This window comes from Cygnus olor, chromosome 8, assembly GCF_009769625.2.
Source record: "Cygnus olor isolate bCygOlo1 chromosome 8, bCygOlo1.pri.v2, whole genome shotgun sequence".
Lineage (NCBI taxonomy): Eukaryota > Metazoa > Chordata > Aves > Anseriformes > Anatidae > Cygnus > Cygnus olor.
Genome location: NC_049176.1, coordinates 9,178,205 through 9,202,669, shown reverse-complemented (window position 1 = coordinate 9,202,669; position 24,465 = coordinate 9,178,205). Strand labels below are relative to the sequence as shown.

At 46.7% G+C, this 24,465-nt stretch overlaps 1 protein-coding gene across 8 annotated transcripts in view; it reads left to right on the top strand.

The window, feature by feature from the left end:
• Nucleotides 1-24,465, top strand: part of PACS2 (phosphofurin acidic cluster sorting protein 2) — a 76,374-nt gene that overhangs the window by 26,663 nt on the left and 25,246 nt on the right. Inside the window, exons 3-16 of one of the 8 annotated variants that reach the window (XM_040565978.1) lie at nt 2,069-2,158; nt 5,084-5,209; nt 7,521-7,683; nt 8,723-8,796; nt 9,563-9,619; nt 11,884-11,943; nt 13,122-13,279; nt 14,867-14,957; nt 16,274-16,348; nt 16,965-17,086; nt 17,809-17,941; nt 18,674-18,778; nt 20,292-20,398; nt 21,136-21,290. In XM_040565978.1, coding sequence (XP_040421912.1) covers nt 2,069-2,158; nt 5,084-5,209; nt 7,521-7,683; nt 8,723-8,796; nt 9,563-9,619; nt 11,884-11,943; nt 13,122-13,279; nt 14,867-14,957; nt 16,274-16,348; nt 16,965-17,086; nt 17,809-17,941; nt 18,674-18,778; nt 20,292-20,398; nt 21,136-21,290 — 1,516 coding nt within the window. Of the gene's footprint in view, nt 1-2,068; nt 2,159-5,083; nt 5,210-7,520; nt 7,684-8,722; nt 8,797-9,562; nt 9,644-11,883; nt 11,944-13,121; nt 13,280-14,866; nt 14,958-16,270; nt 16,349-16,964; nt 17,087-17,805; nt 17,942-18,673; nt 18,779-20,291; nt 20,399-21,135; nt 21,291-24,465 lie in introns of all 8 variants that reach the window. The other 7 variants (XM_040565977.1, XM_040565976.1, XM_040565975.1 and 4 more) reach the window with 7 other exon arrangements.

The window sequence follows — 24,465 nt, the reverse complement described above, 5'->3', positions numbered from 1 at the left end:
GCGAAAGGACTCCTCCTGTATTGCTGGGAAAATTTGGGGTGCTTCTCCGCCAAGTTGTAGGCTGCACCTCGCACCCCTTGGTCATCCTTTTTGCCCCTGGGCTGTCCTTCCAGCTGACGTGGAGGTAACGTGGCCGCGATGACTGCTGTCCCAGAGGGTGCCCATAGCTTCACCTTGGGTGTCCCTGGCACCGGGGTTCGATCATCACCCCTCTCTCTTCGTGACGTGCCATTTAACGGTAGGTCAGTAGCACTGCAGCTGTCCCCGAGGCAGGCAGATTTGAGGCACTGTTATTAAAGCCCCTTTATGGCTCGCAGGTTATTATTACGATGCTGACAAGCTCTTTTAAGGCCACTTAATTTGCCAGTGCTCGGGTGTCTGACACAGCTATTGTTTGAAGCTGGTGATATTGGATCATCAAATATATGATCTCTGTCAAAGGACTCGCTGTCTTTGTATGGGGAATTGCAAGAGAGAGGTGTCAGGCCCTGGAGCCCTTCCAGAGGGGATGACTGAATTCAGACCTAATGAGAGCATCGCACCTGCGTTTCCCATGGCTCCTTGCAGCCTCCCAAACAGGGATGTTCAAAGAGTTGTCAACGATATTTCCCAGGCTGTTGCTCTATTTATCTGCTGCAGTCTTCTCAAAGCAGCTATATTTGGGCCTTCGTTAGATTTAGAGTTGCGTAACAAGTGAAGCAAGACTCTGACTGCTAGGAGATTTGCAGCAGCGGAGCAGATGCTGCTGTTGCCAGCGGCAAGGCTGGGCGTGCTTCACTTGCACATGTGCTGCTTTTCCTGGGGGGACCCTTCAGTTTCTGCCCCTGCTCTGCAGTCTGTCTCCAGACCTTCTGGAGCTGGGCACCTCTGCAGAAGCGTTTGGGGAGGAAGGGATGTGAAGGAGTCTCAGCCTCTCTCCCTCGTCTTGGGATGCTCTCTGGGGCTGAGGTAGCCATACCCAGTTCTGCTTTGGACGTAGCTGGGACGTGTTTACCCGCTTGCCTGTCTCTAGTTTCCCAGATGCTGCTTTTTGGAGAGCTGCAGTTCCGTGCTCCTGGGAGATCAGCCCGTCTGGACAAAGCCAGATCTGCAGCCTCAGCGGAATATCGAGCCAGCGGCCTCTGAAACTTGCCACTGTTTGAACAGTGCGGGAGCGTTTGCTAGGCAGCAGTTTGTCATGCTTCCCTGCTAGTTTTTCCCTGAAACGTTCCCCGAAATGAAATGCTCACGCAGTAAGCAGCCCGGTAACTCCGCATATGGCAGCCCAAACAGCGCTGATGTGGAGTAATCCTGTCATGTCTCCAGACTCTACTGCAACGTTTAGGGGATTTTTTTCTCTGTAATCCCGATCAACTCAGAGTTGTTCAAACAGGTTAAAATCTCCGCTTTCCCCAGGGAGGGGTGTGTGTACAAAGAGAAGAGATCAGTATGTCGTGGCTAACGCCGGAGGTTGACGTGTGACACAGCAGCCTGCCTCCAAACCCCGGTGCGGAGCCCGATACCTACGGGCTGAAACCATAAACCCAGACTGCAGCTCAAGGGGTGGGGGCTGACTCACGGCTTCTGAATGCTGGGGTTTGGCAGAACAAAAGCTGCTTTGTTGCAGTGAGGGACAGTAAATATGCCCAAATCTTTATTAGTCAAATATCTCCCTTTCATCTCATTAATATTTCACAGACGTGCAAGGTCAGATCCTTCCGTTCGCTTTCTCTGCGGTAGTCCCTGAAAACGTTTCCCAGTTTTTCTATAAATGGGACAGGGTTGGGATGGCCATCTGAGGCTTCTTCTATTTCAGCCCACTCTTCTGCCCCCTCCAAGGCCAGAGCCACTCCAGCAGTGCCTGCAGATCAGCACCCAGTCCTTCAAGCTCTCCAACAGCCCTGCCTGCAGAATCTGCTGCCCTGTCTTTTCCCTGGGGAGAGGCAGACCACGCAGCCCAAAGGCAGCTTTGGGTGATATCAGGGAGGGCAGGAGCTCCCTGATTTCACTGCTGAGCCTGTCAGTTTGGGTGGTTAAGGAAAGGGCTGGCTGCTGGGGAATTCACCACGTGGACTTTGTTTCTGTGCAGGGCTCCAAGCGCATCCTGCGGTCTCACGAGATTGTATTGCCCCCGAGTGGACACGTGGAGACGGAACTTGCGCTGACCTTCTCGCTGCAGGTAGGGTGGGACGCGGCCTCGGGGCCTGTGCTTGCTGGAATTGCTGCTTTTCAGTGAGATTTGGTGCTTTGTGGGTCTGTGGTCAAGATCCTTGTGTTGGTTGCTCTGTTCCTCAACGCATCCTGCCCTGGTGCTGCCTCCTGCGTAGGGAAGTGAGGTAAATAGAGGCTGGCTTGCTGCAAGCAGGAGGGAGGATCCTGCGTGCATAGAGCAGTCAGACAGACACTCAGAAGCATTCGTATCTGGGTTATCTGTATTTTGGGACTGTCGCTTAGATTTTTGAAGTCGAGAGTTTGATCTGGTAAGAAGAAAGGCTCTAGTGATGATGCGAGACGGACCGGTTGTTACTCTGAGACCTGGGTAGACTCAAAGCAGATGAGATTTCGTTGCAGATGGATGATAACTCTGGGACTGCACAGGCAGGTACGCAGATGGCTGGTGTTTGTGGTTCTGTCCTGACGCAGCCCCCAGGCTGGGTTAACTGCAGCGTTGCATCCCTCTGTTGCGGATAGGAAAGACACAACCACGTGCTCAGAATAAGTGTGCATGGCCATGGGGGCTGCAGCTGTACAAGGACAGGGAGTAGAGCCTTAGGATGAGCCAGGTCTCCCTCTGCCAGTCCTGTGCCTGAAAGGAGCAAGTGTTTCTGCCCATCTTTTTGGAATTAACCAGGAACGTGTGTGTTTTTCTGCAGCTCAGAGCAATCCTGCAGCAGGGCACAGAGCGTTGCTTTTAAGTCGGTTTCCCCTGAAGGGGCTGGGAATTGAGCCAGAACAGAGGAGGATGATGTCCGTGACACTGTCAGCCCTCAGAAAGGAGGGTGTGAGAGGAGCGAGCTTAATGCAGAGATGTGCTGCTGCTCTCTGACTGCAGGCAGGATCGGTGCTCTTGGATGCAGCAAGGCCTGGGAAGCCTTCCTGAAATGGCACAGCAGGACTTTTATGACAGCTTTTATTGTTTCTTAATTGGACGATGGCTGGAAGCTACTCTTAGCTAATGACTGCAGCCTGAGCCAGGTACAGTCTGAATTTAGTGCCTGGGATATTTTGAGAGTGGTGCTGGGCCACAAAGTAAAAGCGTGTGGATGTCTCAGCAGGAGAAAGTCTCGGCGTCTTGCAGCAGCCAGCATCTCTGTACTGCGCTGTCAGCTCTCCCAGCTCGATGCCTTGCTCTGTGCTAGCTGTGTGGACGTGCATCCCCTCGTACCTTCACAATCACGTCCTCCTCAGCTGTTCCTCCTGGGTGAAATTCTTGTTCTTTACACCGAGCGTTTCCTCGTCAGCGTTAAGGTGACAGGACAGGCTGGCACAACAGCACGCAGCCCGTTGTGGCTGGCAGGCTTTCACTCCAACAGAAGGGAGGAGTTTCCTGTTGCTGTTATGCAGCTGGAGTAAGATGGGAGAAGCAGGGTCTGATCCTGTTTCACCTCGCTAGCTAGGGCTACAGCAGCAGTAGCCTTTCTGGCAGGTGAGCTACCTTAAAGGTAAGCTGCCCTTACTGCTTTTCCTGACCCGTGGGTTTCTCAGGATCAAATGAAATTCCCTGTGTATTCCAAGCACAACCTCGAAGCTCTCCAGAGCACCTAATTACTGTGTTTGATCTAATGCATCTTCCCAGATGGGGGGGATTTTGTCACTTGGGCTTCAGAACGAATTTCTTGCACTGCCTCCTGCTGTTTTGGGGTGTGTGATGGTCTCACCCCTTGGATGTGCCTTGCTGTGCTTGGTGCTTCCTCTAATCATCTCGTTTCCAAATATTTTGAGCCAAACTGTGTCACGGACTGGCAGTTACTGAAAAGTTTTAGTTGAAACCATTCTGTAGAGTTCATAAGCCCTGGCAGCAGTTAAAAATAGCTTGTTGGTACAGTGGAAGTGGCTCAGCTGTTCCAGAGGACCTTGCTTTTAGCTGAGGAGGTGAGTGGCCTGGGTGTCTCCGTACTTTTTTTAAAATCATCTCTATGAACGTTCATCAGAGGTGGTAAGGAAACGCACCTTTGAAAATCAGAAACCTGCACGTGTATGGACTTGAGCCATCCAGTTTAGTCCCGAAAGCTGTGCACGTTGAGATGTGTGATGTGTTTTGTGATGGTCTTTTAATTATGTGGACTGTTCTGTTGTTCCTCTCTTCTGTGTGGCCACTTCCTCATGTAATGCACAGAAGATCCCGTCCTTGCAGAGCAATCAGTTAATTAGTATTCCGCTTGTTTGTGCGGCCACTGCTCCTGGCTCTCTGCAGAGCAGCCAGGCCTGCTCTGGACTGCAAATTAATATCTTAAGGTTTCTGGTGACACCCAGCATTTGTATTTATCAAGCTTTTTCATAGGCAGAAAGTTACTTTCATAATGTCCAGAGCAAGGGAAAAATACTTCTTGCCTGTGAAATGAAGCGTTTTTCACTGAGGTATGTCCAATGTGCTGTTAGGATCCCTGCCATGAGGTTCTCCTTCCTGCAGGCCCATGCAGCCCAACCCATTTCTTGGAGGCTGCTCATTGCTTTGGAACCAGACTCGGTCTCAGCCCTTACAAACAGAACAGCTCCTCTGCACCCCTGGGCTTGAACTGTTCCTGCAGGTGCAGGGTTCCCTGCGCTCTCCCCCTGCCTCTTGTCACTCGGGTGGCCTTTGGGCTCTGGCAGAGCTTTGCCAAGGCTGTGTTTTTGAGGTGAGTGGTGGCTTCGCTGCTCCCTCAGGGTGGATCAGGACTGGACGAAGGGAGAGAGAAGTGCTTGGCTGGGGAAATGAAAGTCCAGAGCTAAGAGGTTCTGTCAGAGATGGCGGCTTCTTTGGGATAATGGAGGGTTGTACACTGAGGTTTAGTTCGTGTAGGCACTTCTAAAAGCCCTGGGGTTAATCCCTAGGAATGGAATTGAGCTTGGGAGATAACGTTAAGGGACGTAATAACCTTCTGTATTGTGTTTCCAACCTCAGTACCCTCACTTCTTGAAGAGAGAAGGCAACAAGCTTCAGATCATGCTGCAGCGGCGGAAGCGGTACAAGAACCGAACGATTTTGGGCTACAAGACTCTGGCTGTTGGGTCTATCAACATGGCTGAGGTGAACAGCATTTGTCATGATCCATACTTACAAGGGGGGATATTTTCCCCATTCCCTTCTCTTTAAGCCCCGTGTTGTCACTTTCCTCATTGAGGAGTACCTGGATGGATTTCATATAACTGTCTTAACAACTGCAATTAGTAGTTAGAGAAAAATATTTTTAAAAGATTTTAGTATTGAGCAATAACATTTTGTGTTTTCTAGCTAATATCTTGAGAGCTAGAGGTTTCTTGAGGCTTGCTTGTTAGCTTACAAGGTTTGTGGTATTTTTTAGTCTTGTTTGGTTTTGTTTTGAGTTGGGGGGAGTCCAGATAATTTCACCCAAATGCGATGTGAATCCCCTTTGCATTCAGGACACTTCAGCATGTATTTAAATACTTGTACATTTTCTTTTTTACTGTGTTTTGCAAAAGGAACGGTAGAAAGTTTAGTTTATTTGGTTGAGTTCAACTAATGATTTGTCTCATGTTCTTAAATGTAAAAATGTTTTGTTGTTTCATATATGCAGAAACAAAACTGTTAGGGTCACTTGTGCAAGTCTTCCAACCTTAAGAAATACTAAGGTTAAAGCAACTGAGGTTTGCTCTGTTTCCCTGCGCTACTGTTTGAGAGTTCAGCATCACATAGTTTTTATCGCTTTGCTCGAAACACCCTTTGCGATTCCTGTTTGGTTGTTCTTGGTAATTTAGGTAGAATTACCTGTGCATGAGAGATAAATAATAAAAATTTTCAGACTTACACTTAAAATTAATGCTGGAATCAAGAATGGCTAAATTATTCACTAAAGCTTTCTGAATGGCTTAGCTCCATGCTTCATTTTTTCATGCCCTGTTTAATCTCTGCCGTTTGTGTTCACATATTTAGAGATGTGCTTAGCAGAAGCAAATTCAGTTTAACGCCAATATTTTTCATCAGACTACATTCTATCAACACCTTGTTACCATCCAAAATAAGATAATGTTATGCTGTGGCGAGTTACTACTCTATTAAATAATTCATTATAAAGAACACTCCTTGTGTGTGAGTTAAGCTTCCCTTAGACCTACAGTAAATGTTGAATTCCCCATTTGAATCAGCCAAATTCTAATTTATAGTGTTGTAGCTAACGTTTTTCCTGTACCATGTTTGGTTTGTTTAAGAACTGGAAGTTAAATATTGCTGTAAGGCAGAAAATGTGTGGGCCCATTAATTAGACGCATCAGTGAGCTTCTAAGTGTTGGGCATTTGCTGCTGCGTGTGGCTTATTTTTTTGGTCTTTCTGTAATGTCAGCTGACTGAGGTTAGAAGGTCATAAATTTTCAAAGGTTCACTTTGTTGGGAAATAGTTGCTCTCCAGCTCATCTGGAATATTTCTGAAATTGAAGACTTCAGGTAAACAAATCCTATATCCTCCTTGCAGTTTGTAGTGTAACGACCCCTAGACAGCACTGACTCATTAAAAAAAAAAAAGTTTTTGTAGCAGCTGAAACAAAACAAAGCAATGAAAAGCTATCAGAGGCATGAGTCTGAGCAGAGTTTAAGAGCAGGGGGCATATGTTTCTCATCAGCTCAGGTCATTTTAAAGCCACATGAGGAGCTGACAAGGCAGCCTGGTGTGTGGCAGAAAGCTGAGGCGCAGGCAAGTAGGGGTGGGGAAGCAATTTCTAACTCCAGTGGGGCAAGAGGAGAACCTGAGCCTTAAGTTCTGGGCATAGCTCTGTGAACTGTGGGCGACAAAGGGATGATAACTGCAGAGAAACCCACACTGAGATGTCTCTATGCCTCCTCCATCATCTTGTTTTTTTTGTGACGCACCTCTTCATTAACCCAGGGTGGCCAGCTCCTCTGAGATTCAGGCGCCAGCTCTCTGGAGCAGCAATTTTTGCTTTAGGGCATTAAAGCACTTTGCTGTGTACCCCACCAAGAATTTTTGCTTTTGCTGGCTCTTCTGTTGGGCTTTAACACAGAAGTAAGTTCCTTAATTAGGTGTTCAGAAGGTTGGTAACTTGATAAGTCAAATCAGTACTGTGTTGTGGAAGCAAATACATAGTAATGAGGTAATCAAGTATCATGCTTCAAGGATGAGCTAATCAGCTGTCACACTCAGAAAAAAATTCCTTTCTTTCCATCACTTGCATTAATAGTCAAGTAAAATCTCAACTAGCATTGCGTATTGCCTGCAAGTGGCTTCTGCAGTTGCAGGGTGTTGGCTTCCTTCTGTACTTGGAAATCTGAAGTAACTCTATTAACATAAATAGCTCTCGTAGTATGCAAATGGTGCAAGTTTAAATACATTTAAATGCAGATTGGTACTGCTTGATTTCTGTCCCAGGTCATGCAGCACCCCACAGAAGGTGGCCAGGTACTAAGCCTCTTCAGTAACATCAAAGAAGCTGCAGTGAAGGTAGCAGAAATCTGGATCTTCTCCTTGTCAAGTCAGCCAATTGACCATGAAGACAGCACAATGCAGCCCAGCCAGAAAATCAAGTCTACAGGTAAGAGTACAACCACGTGCTCTGAGGACTAGTGTCTTCCTAAACTAGCTGCAGTTAAACCCCACCTGGGCTTAGATGCTTCTGGGGACAAATGAGAATTATTTTGCACAAGTTCTGTACCTGTAACTGATTGCTGCAAAGAAAACCAACTTTGCAGACCTGTTGCTGTGTAAGCAGGGAGTGTGACAGGAGTTGGGGATTGTCAAAGGTTCTTCTGCATATCATACCAGGCTTGAGCCATCCAGCAAGTTAGACGTGTGCTCTTCCAGCATTACTGGCAGGTGTGCTGAGAACCTGTAGCTTCTCACAGGACTAACAGTGTCATATTCAGGAGATGCACATTTAAGCTGCTCTTCCAACTTCTTTTTCCTTTGGGTGTTGTACAACAAATGTCATTAACTTCTGTAAGACCTAGAAAGCTGCCACGTGTTTTCTGTGGGCTCTGGTCTGGTTTAAAGAGAGCAAATCCAAGTGTTGTGCACTGTGTAATAAAGTCATTGGGTTCTTACTTGTGATGATCTTCCACCTTGTTTGTAGTACCAGGCTTCTGCTCACTGCCAGAAGAGGGACCTGTTGAAGATAGTGCATGCAGGTGCTTGTGTGTTGCTGCCTGAGGCCAGGCAGGACACCTGAAGTGTCACGTCAATAGAATTTAGACTCTCCTGTCATGTCTTACTTGCTTCTGTAAGCTAGTTGTGCCCACTTAAGGGGAAAAATGATTTTCCTTGTGGGGAAACCTCTGTACTTGCTGCTGTCTTCCAGGTGGTTCTTCCCAGGGTAAAAGGGGATGGTATTTCAAGGAGTCTTACCTGCGTGCTGGTTTGTCCTTCCTATTACGTATATGTTCCTTGTTTCTCATCTCCAGGAGGTTCCCATCTCACTGGTTCAGGCACAGATAGAAAATAAACTATCAGGCCCCTCGTGTGCCCCCTTTCCTGGTTTATGACTGTTAGTAGGCTTTCTTTGCTCCTGAGTTGAGATTGTCCCCTCACATTAAAGGAGTTTCATGGGATCTCTCCCCTCTTTCCTTCCCTTTCAGACAACTATTCCGAGGAAGAGTACGAGAGCTTCTCTTCTGAGCAGGAGGCCAGTGATGATGCCGTACAGGGCCAGGTACTGTTTAGGGCATGGTTCCTCCCTGTGAGGAGTTCTTTAGAGCATGTACGTTCTCAGCCTGTGCTTGAAGCTGTAAGTCTAATTCTTTAGCTAGACCATGACAGCGTGAGACTGTTACCGAGTGTTCAGCTGCAGTGGCAGAAGGAGAATGGAGATGCACAGGATCCCGTTTCTTCCACCATACTGTGATTTATCTTATGTGTTGATTTGAGCCCCCTTTAAACACTAAAATATTGGCATTCCTGTGCATTTCTCTGCTTAATGGTCAAGGCATCAGTTGATTGCTTCTGTAATGCTGATTGGATTCCAAGAGCCCAACTAGGCCCCCAGCTGTCATTAAAGGGCCAGTGGGATCTGAGTCAGATGTTAGTCTTTAATGCCTTCTGCAAATTGAGTCCTTACAGAGAACCCCCGAGTGAGATGCATTTGAGTTTGGATCTTACTTGCTTCAGACTCTGGCATCACTTGCCTTCCACCTCTTGGAGGGACTGAGAGAGGAACCCACTGCAACGTGGGGCTGAGAGTATCCTTGTTCCTTCAGTGTAGAACTAGGGCTGTTTTGCTTCTCTGTTCTGGTATTCTGGCCCTCTGCAGACCTGGCTCAATTCCTTTTCCCTCTGCCACCATAACCGCAAACAATTAAAGCAAATGCTGAATGCCTGGAAGATAGAGCAGCAGGTTCATAGAGGGAACATTGTTAGCACTTAAATGCTCATGTGTCCCCAAGCCACAAAGGTAACAAAGGAATCCTCTTTCTGTTCAGGATTTGGATGATGATGAGTACGAGCTGGGGAAGCCCAAGAAGCAGCGGAGATCGATAGTAAGAACGACGTCCATAACCAGGGTCGGTGGAAATTAGTTTTACTAACACTGATGGGGTTTGGCCAGGATTTGCAGTGCATGTGGCTTATGGGAGCAGCAGCACTAGACACGCTGGCCCAGCAGGGAGCCTGGGGGCATGGTCACAGCATGTGAAGAGCTAGCAGAAGCTGTCAGAGCAGGGAGTGGGGCAGTCCGTGGTGTGTGTGTCGTGAGTGTCCTTCAGCTGCAGGATGAGGGAGCTCCAAAAATCATGTAAGCATGTGAAATTCAGCCTCATAACGAAGCCAGGGCAGAATTTGTGCTCACGTAAGTCCTGAAAGCATAGCTTCAGGTGAAGGGATGCTCTTCTGCGTGTGCTCTGCATGGGAGAGACTTGTGGAAAGGTTTCAAAATGAAATGAAGTAGCTCAGTCAGGGGCTGGAGCTTGACAATGAACCTGAGGTGGTGCATGTGCTGTTGAGGAAAAGAAGTAGCTGGATATTGAAGGCTTTGATAGGTAGCATGCAGCCATCTGTCCTCTCACAGCAAGCATGTGATTACCTGTAAAACTCCTGTGTGGAGCACTGACTTGTGCGGGACTGCACTGTAATACAGCTTTCTGCCTACACAAGTGTTTGTGCATGTCTGTGATGACAATAACTCAAATCACCATAACGGGCCAGGTTTCTTTTTGGACTTAGGAGTAGGTTTGGAGTTCATTTGTACCTTCTGTGAGGCTATTTTTGAAATCTGTGTTTTGAGAAGGTCTGGAATAAACACTGTTTTGACCTGAATCTACAATTAAAGAGATCCTCTATAGACTAGGAGTATGCTAGCTCATATGCTTGATGTCCTTAGTATTGTTTTCAGGCATTAGTGACAGCACAGGGCAAAATACACCCCGTACTTATTAAGGGAGCAACGTCTTCATAATAAGAATGGCTTTCTGTCCCCGACCATTGAGCTGGTACTGAATCTCTGGTGTGTAGAGCTGGTGCAAGACCGGGTTACGTTCTGCCAGGAAATTTAACATCAGCCCAGCTCCAAACCCATCAGGGGTCCTGTCTGCCAACTGTCAAAGCATTCAGGCCAGTGAACAGTTCTTGCCATGCCACCTTAGCTACTGCCTTTTGTGTGTGCTCCCTCCACAGACTGCCACGCTGGTCTGCGTGATGGACATTTTTGCTTTACATCCCGAGTCAGAGCACAGCTCAAGCATGAGAGCATGTTGGTCCTGCAAGTGCAGTGGGGACAGTTCTTTGGACAACGTTTGAACCTGGTGAATTTAGTTCACCTGAACTTCAGTTGTCTGGAAGGCGGCACAGCTTGCAGGATTTACGTTCAGTGGTAAAGGGCTAAGTTTGGAAGAGTGGGGTGGTGTGAAGTGTCTGAGGCCAGAGTGGTGGGAGCAGTGGGACTTACAAGAAAAGCTCACGTGAGATACAGTTGAGCCAGTAGATGAACAACTTGCTGCACCAAAGAGTGGCCTGGCGCTAGCCATTTTCTCCTTCCTTTCCTCCTGACACAGGGATGCCACTTCAGATGCCCTGAACCAGCTCTCTTGCCTGTGCCTTTCTGTGCCTTTTCCTTAGAGTGTGTGTGAGGTTGGTCAGCGACAGAGAAGGGCTGGGTAGCTCAAGATAAATCTCAGCTGTTTGGTCCTGCAAGAGAGAAATAGCTCTTGTGTGCAAGTGAGCACAAAGGCAGTGCAGCAGTTGGGTTTGTGTTATTTTGGGCTCGGTGCCTGCTGTTTCCTAGATCTGCTGGTATTGGACTTGGGAAGCATTTTTCTGATAGACAAGTGCAAAGGACAAGCCTCACAACTTTTCTGCAGTGCTACTGGTTGTACAAGCAAGCCTGTCAGGATGAACTGCAACAGGAAGAACAATGCTGTGTTGATAGAAAATACGTCTGTTCTTTGGGTCAGTGGGTAGATGCCTGTGTTCGCTCAGCAGTGTTAAGAATCAGAGAAGTTGACTCTCAAACGCTCACCAGAAATTCGCTGTCCACTGTGTGTCCAACCAAGAGCGGTGTGCCATCCATTGGGGCCAGAAGGCTTATCATAATGCTTAGTGGAGTGGGACTTTGTTGTAATGCAGGAAAGTGTCATAGGTGTGGAAAAGCTGATTTCAACATGTGTATAGCAGAGACTTGGTTTGTGGTGCCAGCAGTTTTTTGACATGAAGCAGCAGCTAGAGCACCAGCGTCATGTGTCTGGGCTTCTTACTGGGAGAAAACAGTTCACTGATGCTTTACTTACGTAAAAATGTCTTTGACTTGCAGCAACAAAACTTCAAACAGAAGGTTGTGGCATTGCTGAAGAGGTTTAAAGTGTCTGATGAGGTAAGTAATGCGTGCTGGAAGCCTTCCTGTCTGCATATTGCTCTCTTTACTGCTCGGTGTGCGCCCTGCTGTAGTCATCAGGAGCATTATCCTAGTTCTCTTCACTTTGTTTCCAAGTCTGCAGATGATGTGACCTGTCCTAATGCCCTGGCCTTGCATGGAAGCTCGAGGGCCAACTTTAAAATGCCATCAAATGTTTTCTAGATCAAATTTTATCAAAACCAGATTTTGATAAACACTCGTACCCATTAGTTTCAAAGACAGCTTTGAAATTATCTTTGGCTCTTTCAAAGGCAAGTAGTCTGCTATGTATATTGCTTGTGAAGTTAAATTGCTTCCTGTTTGATCATCTTACTAGAACAGCCAGGCAAGACTTGAAAAACTTTGATAGGAAACACAGATCCACAGGAGAGACAGCTGTCTGGTCAGAGCTAAAAATGAAAGAGATCCAGAACCCAGGAACCTGCGTAACATTGAGCATCTGATAGAAAAACAGTTAACAGCTCACTTGGCTGTCAGTCTGCGTGCAGATTCTGTGGTTTGTGGGAAAGGGTGAGCAACTCCTCATGCTTCCTGACTCTTCCAAACAGCCCTGTAAGCTCTGCTGTTCTTCCCAAGTTAGCTCAGCAGAGTCAGTGCCCGTGTCTGAGGTCTCAGCCTGCTGTTTTTTGGAGATGCCACTCAAAATGCAAGCTCTGAGCTGGGTACAGTGGTGTGCCCCTTCTGTATGTGGGCAGAAACCTTAGGGAAGTTTTGACATGAGATACCTGTTTTCTTCAGGTTTGCATGCAGGTTGTAGCTGATCCTTGTCCAGGTTTCAGACACCTTCTGTGGACATTTTCGTCACATTTCTGCCTGCTTGGGTACCAAATATGAAATTAGGATTTATGATGGCAACTTTTTCAGTGAAACCCAAAACAGATTACTCAATTGGGAGCCCTGCAATTCTGTACTTGTTCTAAGAATACTGGGACTCCATTAGGGGCTTTCTGGAGGCTTTGTTTACAGAATAGGGTTGAGCAGTGAACATACCCCATGGTTAATAACTTGTTCAAAGATAGCTAGTCCAAGAGGTAAGTATTGCTTACACAGGCACTGACAAACTTCACCCCCAAACTTTACGGGCTCTGTTTGACTGCTAGCAGGGTCAGCCACGCCTGCTTTTCTCCTGCACATAGGTTCTGGATTCAGAGCAGGACCCAGCAGAGCATGTCCCAGAGGTGGAGGAGGACTTGGACCTCCTGTATGACACGCTGGACATAGAGAACCCCAGTGACAGCGGGCCAGAAATGGAAGATGACGACAGTGTCTTGAGCACTCCAAAGCCAAAGTTAAAGTAAGTGTGGAGTGGCTGATGCTGGGGCAGGCGCCTGCAGAGCAGTCAGTTTGAGGAACTGCTTGGGGCTCAATCTCCTGAGAGCTGAGACTGAAGAGGGACGGTGTGCAGTGTCAGCACAGATTAGATGGTGTTTCTATTCTCACCCCTCCACCCTGTTCCCACCCTCCCTTGACCTGGTGTCAGAGCAGCAGTATATGTTAGGATAACTTGATAATTGCTTGTGAGTTGGGTGTGAGGTGTCTAATTTCCCTTCTTATATTTTTCCTCATTCCCTTTGCAAATATTCTGCCTGCCTGCCACCTGAGCACAGGGGTAGGAACTGCTGACAGGGAGACAGTGGAAATAAACTTCACATAGATGTTCTGAAGAGGTGGTAGAAACAGGCAAGAAATCTGGTGCTATGGCAGAAGAAGGGTTGGAAGCTGCAGAAGCAGTAGTAGTGATAGACAAGGCGGTCTTTCTGGGAAAGCTGATAAGATCCTATGTGGAAGGAAAGTCTTTGCAGGGATTAAGGAAGCAGAACTGCAGGAAACAAAGGAGTTCTTCAGGGCCTAAGGGTGACTGACTGCACCAGAAGTAGATACACCCAAGCCTGTTCTGAGCTAGCTTTCATAGGTGCTGATGTATGGCAGCACAGTGGAGCTGAGCTATGGATCGCTTCTCGTTGGTCCTGGGGAGATGCTTTCTGGCTTCCTCTGTCCAGTTCTTGCATTCATATAATGAAAGGAATGTGATAAATGTTGATGCTTGTAGGCATTATTTCTTTCCTGCAAAAAAAAAAAAAATCAGTTCCTTGAATTGTAATTGAGTCTTGAAGCCTGCTGTGATGATCTGCCTTTTTACATGGAAGCACAATCTGATTGTATGTGCTACCTTATCTTCTTGAGCAAATGTGTAATTGGATCCTAGGGCCGGCAGCCAAGTCCAGATGCAAGCTGGAAATAAAATGCACATGAGCACCAGGAGTCACTTATCCACAGGAGTGGAGAATGGGTGGGGGGCAGTAATTCTCCTTCACTTGCTGTCTTTCAGTCAAGAGCTAGACCTTGTCTGGAATGCCGTGTAGTTCAATCAGCGTTTGCAAAGCTGAAACAAAAGCTGCAGTGTGAAACTCTGCACCTGGTGCTTGGGGTAGTAAAGGCACAACTGCTCGTGTGGGGTGAATGTGCGTCCTGTTCTGCTCTGTGAAAATGCTGGACCCGTGGGCCCATCCCAGATTTTATGGAAGTAAAAACTTCTGTTTGGTGTGTCGTGTGAGAGCATGCAAGCATTCCTTGTAAGCGCTTTATAAATATGATCCGGTGGGTGACAGCTGACACGTTGGAGCCGTTACATGGAGGTCAGTCAGTCAGTGCCAGGGCTAGACAGGACTTCTTGGACTTTCAGGCTTCTCTTGCTGTCCTGGAGACCTTTCCTCCCCTTCCTTTCACTCACAGGATCAAACGTAGCTTGTAAATTTTACTGGAAGTGTAGAGGAGGGGTAAGACACCTTGGGAACAGTCACATTTCTTTGCTGAGAACATAGTGGACTTTCTCTGTTAATTTTCTTAATAAAAACAAACTGTTTTTGCTTTCCTTATTCAGACCTTATTTTGAAGGACTGTCACACTCCAGCTCTCAGACAGAAATTGGTAGTATCCACAGCATCAAGAGCCAGAGAGAGCCATCAAGTCCTGTAAGTCGTCTCAAGAAGGTTATCTGTCTGCGGTTAACGTAGCAGCCTCAAGGTCTTGTCTGTCCGTCTGCATTCCCTTTGAAATTAAAGTGCTCTGACCACACGGTGCTAACCTGTCGCGTTCATCCTTGATACCTGCGCTATCTCTATTTACATGTGTAAATTAAAGCACCCTCTCTGACCTCCTCCAAAGACTTGGATGCAGAGACGTGAATATTCTGCCAAGAAAGAGTGATTTTATTTTTTTATTTTTTTAACAGAAATTAAGTCAACATCTTCAGTTTATGTGTTGAATACTTGCTAATGGTATGAATATCTCCACGTTTTCAATGCACTTGCAGTAGCCAGGATGGGAGATGTTGCCTGCGAGCTTTAGGGATTCCCTGACCCTGCCTGGAGGAAGCTTTACCACACTGATGTCAGGTTGCTTTTCCTGATGGCTGGGAGTGAATGCTGAAGTGAATGCTGCTCACCCTTTTCCATCTCCTGTTGGATGGGAGTACTAGGCACAGCGAATATCAGCCCCAATTCTGGGGGACTTTCTTGCCTCTGTGTACACTGTACGGTGTAAAGTACGTCTCTTAGTGTAGTAATGGATCTGTCTGAGGGTTTTAGGCATTGAGTATCTAAGACTGAGGGAAGGGGGGGAGCTGGAGCACCTCCGGTCACAGCACTAATGAGCAGCCTTGATGGGAGCGAGTGGGCTCAGGGGCTGGACTTGCCTTGTCTGTGTCCAGGAGCTCCAGAACAGAGCCTGCAGTGGAGGCCTTGCCCCGAGCACCTTCCCTTGGTCTCACAAGCTGTCATATTCGTGAGACACGTGTTTCTTATCTGTGATCATTGCCTGTGTCATCCCTTGTCTGATCCGGCTCTGTGTTGTCAAGAGCAGTGCCAGGCCTTGGCATCGCTGGGAGGCTGCTGAGTTTGAAGACACCAAGGCTGGTTCTGTGAAGCAGCTGCAGGGCAGGCTGTGCCGGTTAATGCCTAACCGTGTCTGGTACCACAGCTGCAGAACCGCGGCAGGAGGCCTTGCAGGGCCTGGGTCCTTTTGGATTGACACCAGATCTTCTCGTAGGCTTTTGTTACCCAATTTTTAAATGGACCGTTGCATTAAATCTCTGTTAGCAGGATTCAGCTGCTGCCTTGCCATGTCCAACGCTAACATATTCAGTTCTGATGTGAACAGAAGCACTCACGGCTGTGCTGCAGAGCTGTGCAGTATTTAAACTGTGACTTTTGAACATCCTTATCCAGACAGCACGGGTGAAAAATTGTGCTTCTGTCATACCTTCTAATGGTTTTCTCTTCTCAAGCAGGTAGAAGTGCCTGAAAAGTCAAAGACTCTCGGAACCAAACATCCAGGCGACAGTATTTCTGACACTGTATCTTTTGTAAGTTGAAAACTCACTTGTTAACGTTCCTCCTGGCAGTTTGGTTGTCAACTGTGAGCTGCGTTCTGTGGCACGTGTCTACCTGTTCATATAGCAGCATATACAACACAACTGATGTAGACAATGTTAGCTGCAGTGAAGATAATGCTGAGCTCTGCTCCTGACCTCAGTTGTTGGAGGTTCTTGTCTTTCAACCTTTTGAAATTAAAATGCTTTACATGGCCTTCTTTTTAAACAGCCTTTCTCTTGGTTTGAGGAAGGCTGGCCTAAAGTATGCCACTGAGCACGTGTATCATCCTGGAAAGTATTCTTGGGGCTGGTGCATTATGTCAGGCAGAACTACTACTTCCAGCTGAATTGGCAGAAATCAAGCTGGTCCTGGGGGAAAAAAAAATCCCAAAGCTCAAGTTGTTCTGCTGAAGGCATGTTATTTGTACATTTCTCCAATGTATTTCTCTCTCAACAAGACAGTATTGACTTGTCCCCTTTGGCCATGAGTAGCATGTCTGGAAGGGACAGGCTGCATGTAGCCCAGCCAGGTGTCCCTCCTGCTAGCCCTTGTGGTAGTCACAGAGAGGGAATGGTTTGTTCCTGACTTGGTTCTGTCTGTTTGCAGGAGTCCAGCCAACAAGCTGAGGTTCAAGAAGCTGAGCTTCCCACACCAGATGTGTTTGTTGAGAAGCTCCCACCCAGCGGGAAGATCACCAAGACAGAGTCCCTCATTATCCCATCCACCAGGTAGAGCAGCGATACAGCATTGCACCTGCTGCAGGGCTGCTTGGGAGGACGTGGACAGCCTGCTAGCATTTGTTCAGTATGGCCTTTAGGCATTGACCGCAAGGAGCCCATCCTTGTGTTCAGGCACTTGAGAGGTGGGCCTTGGGCACTTGATAAATGAATACCAAGAACCGTGAAAAGGAATATTGCCCTGATGTTGCTCAGGGATGTTTACTCTGGGGCTGCATGCTCAAAGATACTGTTGTTAAGTCAGCTGATGCAGATTTTGGCCATAAAGATGGTTGTTAAGTCTAAGTTCCCTAATAAGGAAGGACTTCAACAACCACACCATATAGTTTCTTTGGTTATTTGCGAGCAAATAGAGGCTCTTTTGAAGAGGTATTTCTGTGCTGCTTTTGGGGGCGTTTCTGCAGTTTGTGTGGCTGGTTCTTGTTACACTGGAGCGGTGGTTAGTGTGGTGGTGTGTGTCTTGGTGTGGAAGTCTGCCTGTGACTCTGAGAACATGATGACAACATTCTGTATAGCTGAACCATGTGCTTTATAGCTTCTGAACTGTCAGAAGCAGAATTAACAGGTCTCAGGCTAGCTCAGATTTATGTGTGTGAATCTCCAGTGCCTAGGGTCGCATTGCTGAGGTTGCCAGATGGAGTTGATCTAGGAGTTTGGGGATTATTTTTGCTCAGACATGAGCCAGGTCTAGAATGAAAGCACCTCTCTAGCAGGTCTGAAGGGAAGCAGACGGGACGCCGGGGAAGAAGCACGTCTCTGAAGGAGAGGCAGCCAGTGAGGCCACAGAACGAGAGAGCGAACAGTCTGGATAATGAACGATCTCCAGACACCCGGCACCACTTACAGGTGTGAAAAATATTTCTCTGTCTCCAGTCAGTCATGGCTTTTGTGTTCTCCGTCTGTCTCCTGTGGTCCCTTTCCTTCTGGCCCAAGTGCTGTCCCTGCTGGAAAGGAACAGGACCTCACAGCTCCAGGAAGGAGGAAATTTGCTTCTTGGCTGATAATTGTACCTTCCATGCTGTCTGCTGGGCTTTGTCAGCTTGTTGCCAGCCATAAATTGAAAACACTGGAACAGACTGTTGTGATGAGGAACAAATAGGGATGTCTTGAGGAATTACTTCTTTAAAATAAGGGAAATTACTCATTTGAAATAAGGGAAGTTGCAAAAGGGGACTGATTTATGCAAAATGTCTCTGTGCCATGCTCTTGTTAACTGCAGGACTCAGTTAATTCCCTCCTTGACAGAGATAGTTGCTGGTTTCTGTAAACCCAGAATTCTTTGAGCTACTGTTAGTTGGTATAAAGTGACTTAAGAAAAATGCACTGTGGAAGGAGTGATGGCTGACAAAACCTAGGTGGCTGATAAAGGAGCCTGCGGAATATTGCAGTGCTGAAGAAGCTGACCAATGTCACTGCCAGCAATCTGTGTGTCCACTAGCATGTGTCGCTGATGGAGTGACCAAGAACTGGCCAGCCCATGCAGAGCCACCTCTCTCAAACTGCAGGAGCTGGAGCTGCTGGTGTGAGGATTAAAGCTGATATCTTCTGTTGCTCTGTTCTCTGTGTCTTCATTTCCAGATCCCCAGGAAAACGGTGTATGACCAACTAAATCACATCCTGGTTTCTGACGACCAGCTGCCAGAAAACATTATTCTTGTCAATACTTCTGATTGGCAAGGCCAGGTAAATGCAAGAGACATCATCTGAAGCGCTGTTCTTCCTTGGGAATTGACCTTTACCACTAGCCAAGTAGGTTCTGCTGCTTGATTGAAGAGCAGTGGTGGTGGTTCATGGGAGTGGCAGCATATTGAAGGTTCATTGCCTACAGATAGAGAGTTTCACCAAGAGGTGCTATGGATTTTGTAAAGCTTTCTCAGCTCAATCCTTTCCCAAAGATTTCCTCTGTTCTCTGAAAGGCCATTTCTTCTGGTTAGCAGCACAACAGGTATGGCTAGAACCTTGCACTCTAGAGCTTGCTTCTCCTCTATGGTAGGTAGGGATAAAGGAAGCAGAGAGGACACATCTGTGGTTTGGACTGATATTGCTGGGCACTGGTGATGTCCACAGGAGAAAATACTTCAGCTCATCACTATTGCCTTGCACGTATTTCTGTGATTCTTGTCTGCGGACGTGTTAACGCGTTTTCTTAGTGTGTGATACTTGTGATAAGGAGAACTCTGAGCACTGCTCTCTTGTACTGGCAATGTGGGGCCATTTGCTATGGGTTTGGGTGGGGGGTCAGGAGAAATTTTGCTCCTTTCTGAACCTCAGTCTGAGACAGCAATAAAATATATAGAGAAGAGGCACATTAATGAGTAATGGTTGACTGTGGGCTGTAGAACTTGTGCCAGGTTTGTGGAGTTAGGTTGGCTGATCTTGCTCTCTGCTTCTAGTAGAACTGGGGTCTCAGTGTCTGAGAAATCAAAAATACCAGTTGAGTTACTGATTCCAAGTCACTCTAAACACAGAAGAGGGAGAAATGCCATCTAGAGATGGGGAGAAAGCTGTGCAGATTTCTTCTAGCAGTGTATACAGCATCAGATGAGATGATGATGGCATTGGCTAGGGTGTGCGGATTAGTGGTGCAGAATTTGAAAGCGTGAGATAACTGCAGACATTTGTCAATGTTTTATCCATATGTACTTCAGGTGTATGTTAACTTTTTTCCCTTTGAGCTGCATGGAGGGGGAAAGGTCCAACACAAGGAATGTGTGTTGGTAGCACTATTTTTTTGTCGTTGTTTTGGTATTCGAGGGTAGGCAAAATATTAGAATATTGTGTTTGTCAAGTCCTTTTAAATCAGAGAGCACTGCATGTGCGGTTCTGCAGGCAGGTAAGTAGAGAGCATCTTCTCTTACCCAGGGCTGTCTGCTAGGCAAACAGCCTTCTGCTGCTGCCCTGCTCCCTGCGGCCATGAGAACTGCTGGTCTAGAGTCATCATTGCCAGAAATGCCATGTTTTGGATGTAGTGTTTGTGTTTGTCAAGCAGTGGTTCCATCTTTGTAGAGGAAAAGCTTTTCTTTGGCTGATGCACAAGGAAAAGGTGTCTGGGAAACAGCTGCATCACCTACACATTGGACATGGGGAGAGTGCCCACACTTTGCTGTGACAATACATAGGAGGCTGGGGGGAGATGGGATTTTCATGTGGCAAACTGTAGCAAAAAGGACTTTAACGTGTTCTGTTCTCTCCTCAGTACCTATCAGATGTCTTACAAAAGCATACCTTGCCAGTGGTCTGCACGTGCTCCTCAGCTGATATTCAGGCAGCTTTCAGTACTATTGTCTCCAGGATACAGCGATAGTAAGTGACCGCTTTGCTTGTTTCGGTTGGTGAGCCTCCCACAGAAAGGAGGGCTGGCAGTCCTCAGCTCTAAAAGCCTCTCAGCTCCTGTGCCCCAGTGCTCGGGGAGTTTTCCATCCAACAGTGGGGGAATACTTCTCCCCAGTTTAGTCTCCTGAAGTCCGAGTTGTGTGGTTCTTCAGTACTTGCCAGCCCTGCAAAGTTGTTGCTGTTCTGCCACGTGTGTGAGGACACAAGTCTCTCTTCATTGACAGCACTGATTTTAAGAGATTGTACTTCAGAGGCTGCCTCCTGTGTCAGATCTAATAACCAGTAAAACATGTGAAGATAATAGGTTTTAAAACAATTTTTCTTTTTTTTTTTCTTCCCTTAAATTAATTCCCAGATAAGGTCCTCAATTCCTTGAGGCATTTCCCAGCTATGTATTGAGGGCTATAGGTATGTTCCAACACAGCTGTTAGTTGCAATAGGTACATCCCAACATAGATTGTTGAGTACAACCCTTTATAAACTATCAAAATTTGTGGAAAAAAAGCAAGAAGACCAATTAAGAAAGTACTGAACAATGTTGCATTCTATTAACAATGTTTTAAGCTGCTGATAATCATTGCGATATTGCCTTGTGTGTTGAACGAGCTCTCTTCTGCCTTGGTTGTTATTAACCCATTTTTTTGACTTGTTCTGAAATAGTTGGTTGGAAGCACAATTATGAACATGTTCCCTCTTTTTCTGTCTAGCTGTAACTGCAATTCTCAGCCTCCAAACCCCATTAAAATTGCAGTGGCCGGAGCCCAGAATTACCTCAGTGCTGTATTGAGGCTCTTTGTAGAGCAGCTGTCTCACAAAACCCCAGACTGGCTCGGCTACATGAGATTTTTGATCATCCCTCTAGGTAAATAAGGAACAATTTTTCTTCATAGAAAGATGAATGGGTTAAATGTGATGTGTTCCCTTACCAGTAGCCCTCCTGAAAGCTTTGGCCAGGTATATGGTTATTAAATGAGGCAAATCTCATGCTGGCATAGTGTTGCTTAATGCTTGCACTGCTCTTGTGTGAGTGAATTTCATCTTTATTCTTGATGTCAAAGTCTGCTTGTAAACCTTTTGCCTAATGTAAGGCGTTGAGTCCTTTCTCCCATAGGGGCAGGCTCATATATACCTTATTATCATGGTACAGTGAACGCACAGAATAATGTTCTAGAAGCTCTTGCCCTGGCTGAAATCTTTAATTCATTGGGCGCTGTGTTTCCCAAAGCAATAACTGTTCAGGCCTTTCTGAGGCTGACACAGAAAATGTTTATTATGTAGGGGGGTAGAGATGAAAAATGTTAAAAGGCTCTGAAACTGCTGAGAGTTTAAATTATTCAAATTACATGTATCTTTTGACCTTTCCTTCACGTGCTCTTCTCCTCGGGTTCTTTCCTCAGTTTTCCAGCACCTTATCTCTGCCCTTCCAACAGCTCAGCAAGCCTGCCTGGCTGGGAAGTAACCCAGCTTGGATCTCTTGTGTCCAGGGAAGTGGTGTGCGCTGATAACAACATCAGGGGTCTCGTTGTCACTGTCAAAAATGTGAGGAATGCTGGAGCAGAGAGGCCTGGGCAGCCAGGCAGTCACTGGTGCTTGTGGGCAGGGGCATCTGGGCAATGCTGGTGCCATAAGTGTGTGATGCCAGAAGTTGCTCTAGTCCGAGGCTTGGCTTCAGTGAGTGTGAACAGGGCACTTAAGTGACACAGGCAGCAGTAACCTTGAAAAGTGATTTTTCCAGTCTTCTAGGCTTGGGACCAGCTGATGGCATTTGCTGTAGGAGTCAGAAGCTGCTGCCCAGCACCCTGAGCAGTGGATATAAGGCTGTTGATTTGGTGGTGAGATTTGCAGAAGTCAAGTGAAAAAGACAGGAGCACTGGATCCTTCTGTAAGGAAGGCATTTAGTTTCCAAAGTGGTTGGCAGAAATAGGAGAGAGAACCTTTTAGAGGATAGAAACACAAGAAAGAAAGATTTCTGCAGGCTTCAGTTTGCTTTGAATGAGAGTCTGTGTGGCTGAGGATTTTGGTCCTCACGTGCTGCCTGTCTCTTAGCCTTCAAAAAAGAGTTTTCTGTCCTTCAGTCTTTAATGGTCTGAAAATATCATCTTTTTGAAAGTAATACACAAGATTTAGCTAGTGTTTTGGGGTTTTGTTGTGTTTATTTTTTTAACCTTAAAACTTTGGTAATTTAAAAAAGAATAAAGCACTTTAAATTGATAATGGAACTGTGAATGTTTCTTGAATGTGCTTTAAATATAGAAACTTCTCTTCTGTCAGGGCCTTTCCCATAGAAGTCTGCAGTATTTCCTGATTGGACCAAGTGCTTATTTCTGGCCAGCTTTCTGGCACTTCATTAAAGTGATTGAGGAGCAACGTCTCTTTCCTGACAATTGAAAAAGCACCAAAGACAAGATGGTGACCATGCCATAAATGTCTTAAAGGAAAAGATTTCTGCTGTTAGCAGCACCTTCAAAGTAGGAGTGGTGGAGTCTTTTCTAAGGTGGTTTTACCTTCAACTACATGCTGCAGGGACAGAAGAGCCAACCTGCAGTGGTTTGTTGACACTGAGAAATGCTTCTTGTCTGTAAATGTCTGTACTGGGAGATTCAGTCCTGCTTCGTGCTTCCAGTTCTGTGGCTGAAAGACTCCTTTAATGCCAAACAAGTGAAGAGACGGTTGAAAAGACGCAAGTAAGAGAAGGAAAAAAAAAAGTTGGGATTATTTTGACCGTAGTTTTTTAAAAACGTTTCATTTAGCTCCCAGGGATAGAACTTGGGATCTTTTGTTTAGTACTCGTTTCCAGCTGCATCTGCCATGCATATGTGATTTGTTTTTCCAACATGTGGGGAAGCTGTCACTTCTCCAGCGTGTGATGCTGAGCTGCTCCACGTGCACTGCTAAAAACTCCACAGGAAAAGAAATTACAAGTCTCAAAGTAGCCATTATCGGCAGGCTCCAGGGAAGAGCTTAGGCCTCGGTTTGTAATGACTCTGAGGGGAACTCAGAGACCTTCTGCTTAAACGTGTTGTGGAAGTCTGAAAATTAGCACTGGTTTGGAGGGTGAGAAACAGTGGGTTTTTCCACAGTGAGCTTTAGGTATGGATGGTGAGCATATTTAAGCAGTCAGGGGTGTTTTGGGCTGGAGCTGTCAGGTTAGCGATTACCAGCCAATGACGCAGCTGTTGTGGTCTCTGGAAGTGAGGCTTGATGTGAGAATTCAGCATGCAAGAAGGATAAAAATAGGCTGATGAGGAGAAGCTCTGAGGCCTGTACAAAGTGTGAATGTACAAGGCTCATGCTGAGCACGGAAAGAGCAAAGACTGAAATGTGGTGGCTGGGCAGTGCGGTCCTGGCACACCTCCACTCCTCTGTTGGTAGACTGGAGAAGTAGTTGTAAGAGCAGGTTGTCTGAGTTGCGGACTTGTCGCCTAAAATGAAAGTGGCAAATGTTTTGACCTCTCCCAGGGCAGAGGCGGTCACTTCAATGCTTTCCTTCTCCTGCTCGGTGCAGGTGTGAAGGCAGGTCTCCATCCAGGGCTGCAAGCTGGAGGCAGGACACAAACTTGGTGAAATTAGGTCTTTTTCCATGCTCTTAAAGGAGCATGAGGCTTAGCTAGGGCAAGCAGGGACCTGATGCATGTGCCAACATTCACCGGGGACTTGTAATCCTTGGGCTCTGACTTCTGTCTTTAATTACAGCTTATATATTGCATTTATGGCCATTTTACTTCTCCTCCTATTAAACGAGGCTCCCTGGGTGGTTTTCCCTGGTTGCAGGTGATTTCCTCTCCTCTATTGCAAAAGAGCAATGGTGTGCAAATGGTGTTTGGAGGAAGGATCTGTCTCCTATGGCCACGGTGCCCACATGCAGCCTGCGGGCAGGAAGGGCTGCGGGGCCAGCCGCTTGCAAAACTGAGTGACCGAGACGGAGAGCCACAGGGCCTCCGTGTCTTCCAAATCATTTGTTTCCTCAGCAGTTTCGCAGTCCTGTTTTCCTTTGCTTTTTAAAGTTTAATTTGGCGGGAGGGAGAGGGGAGAAGGGA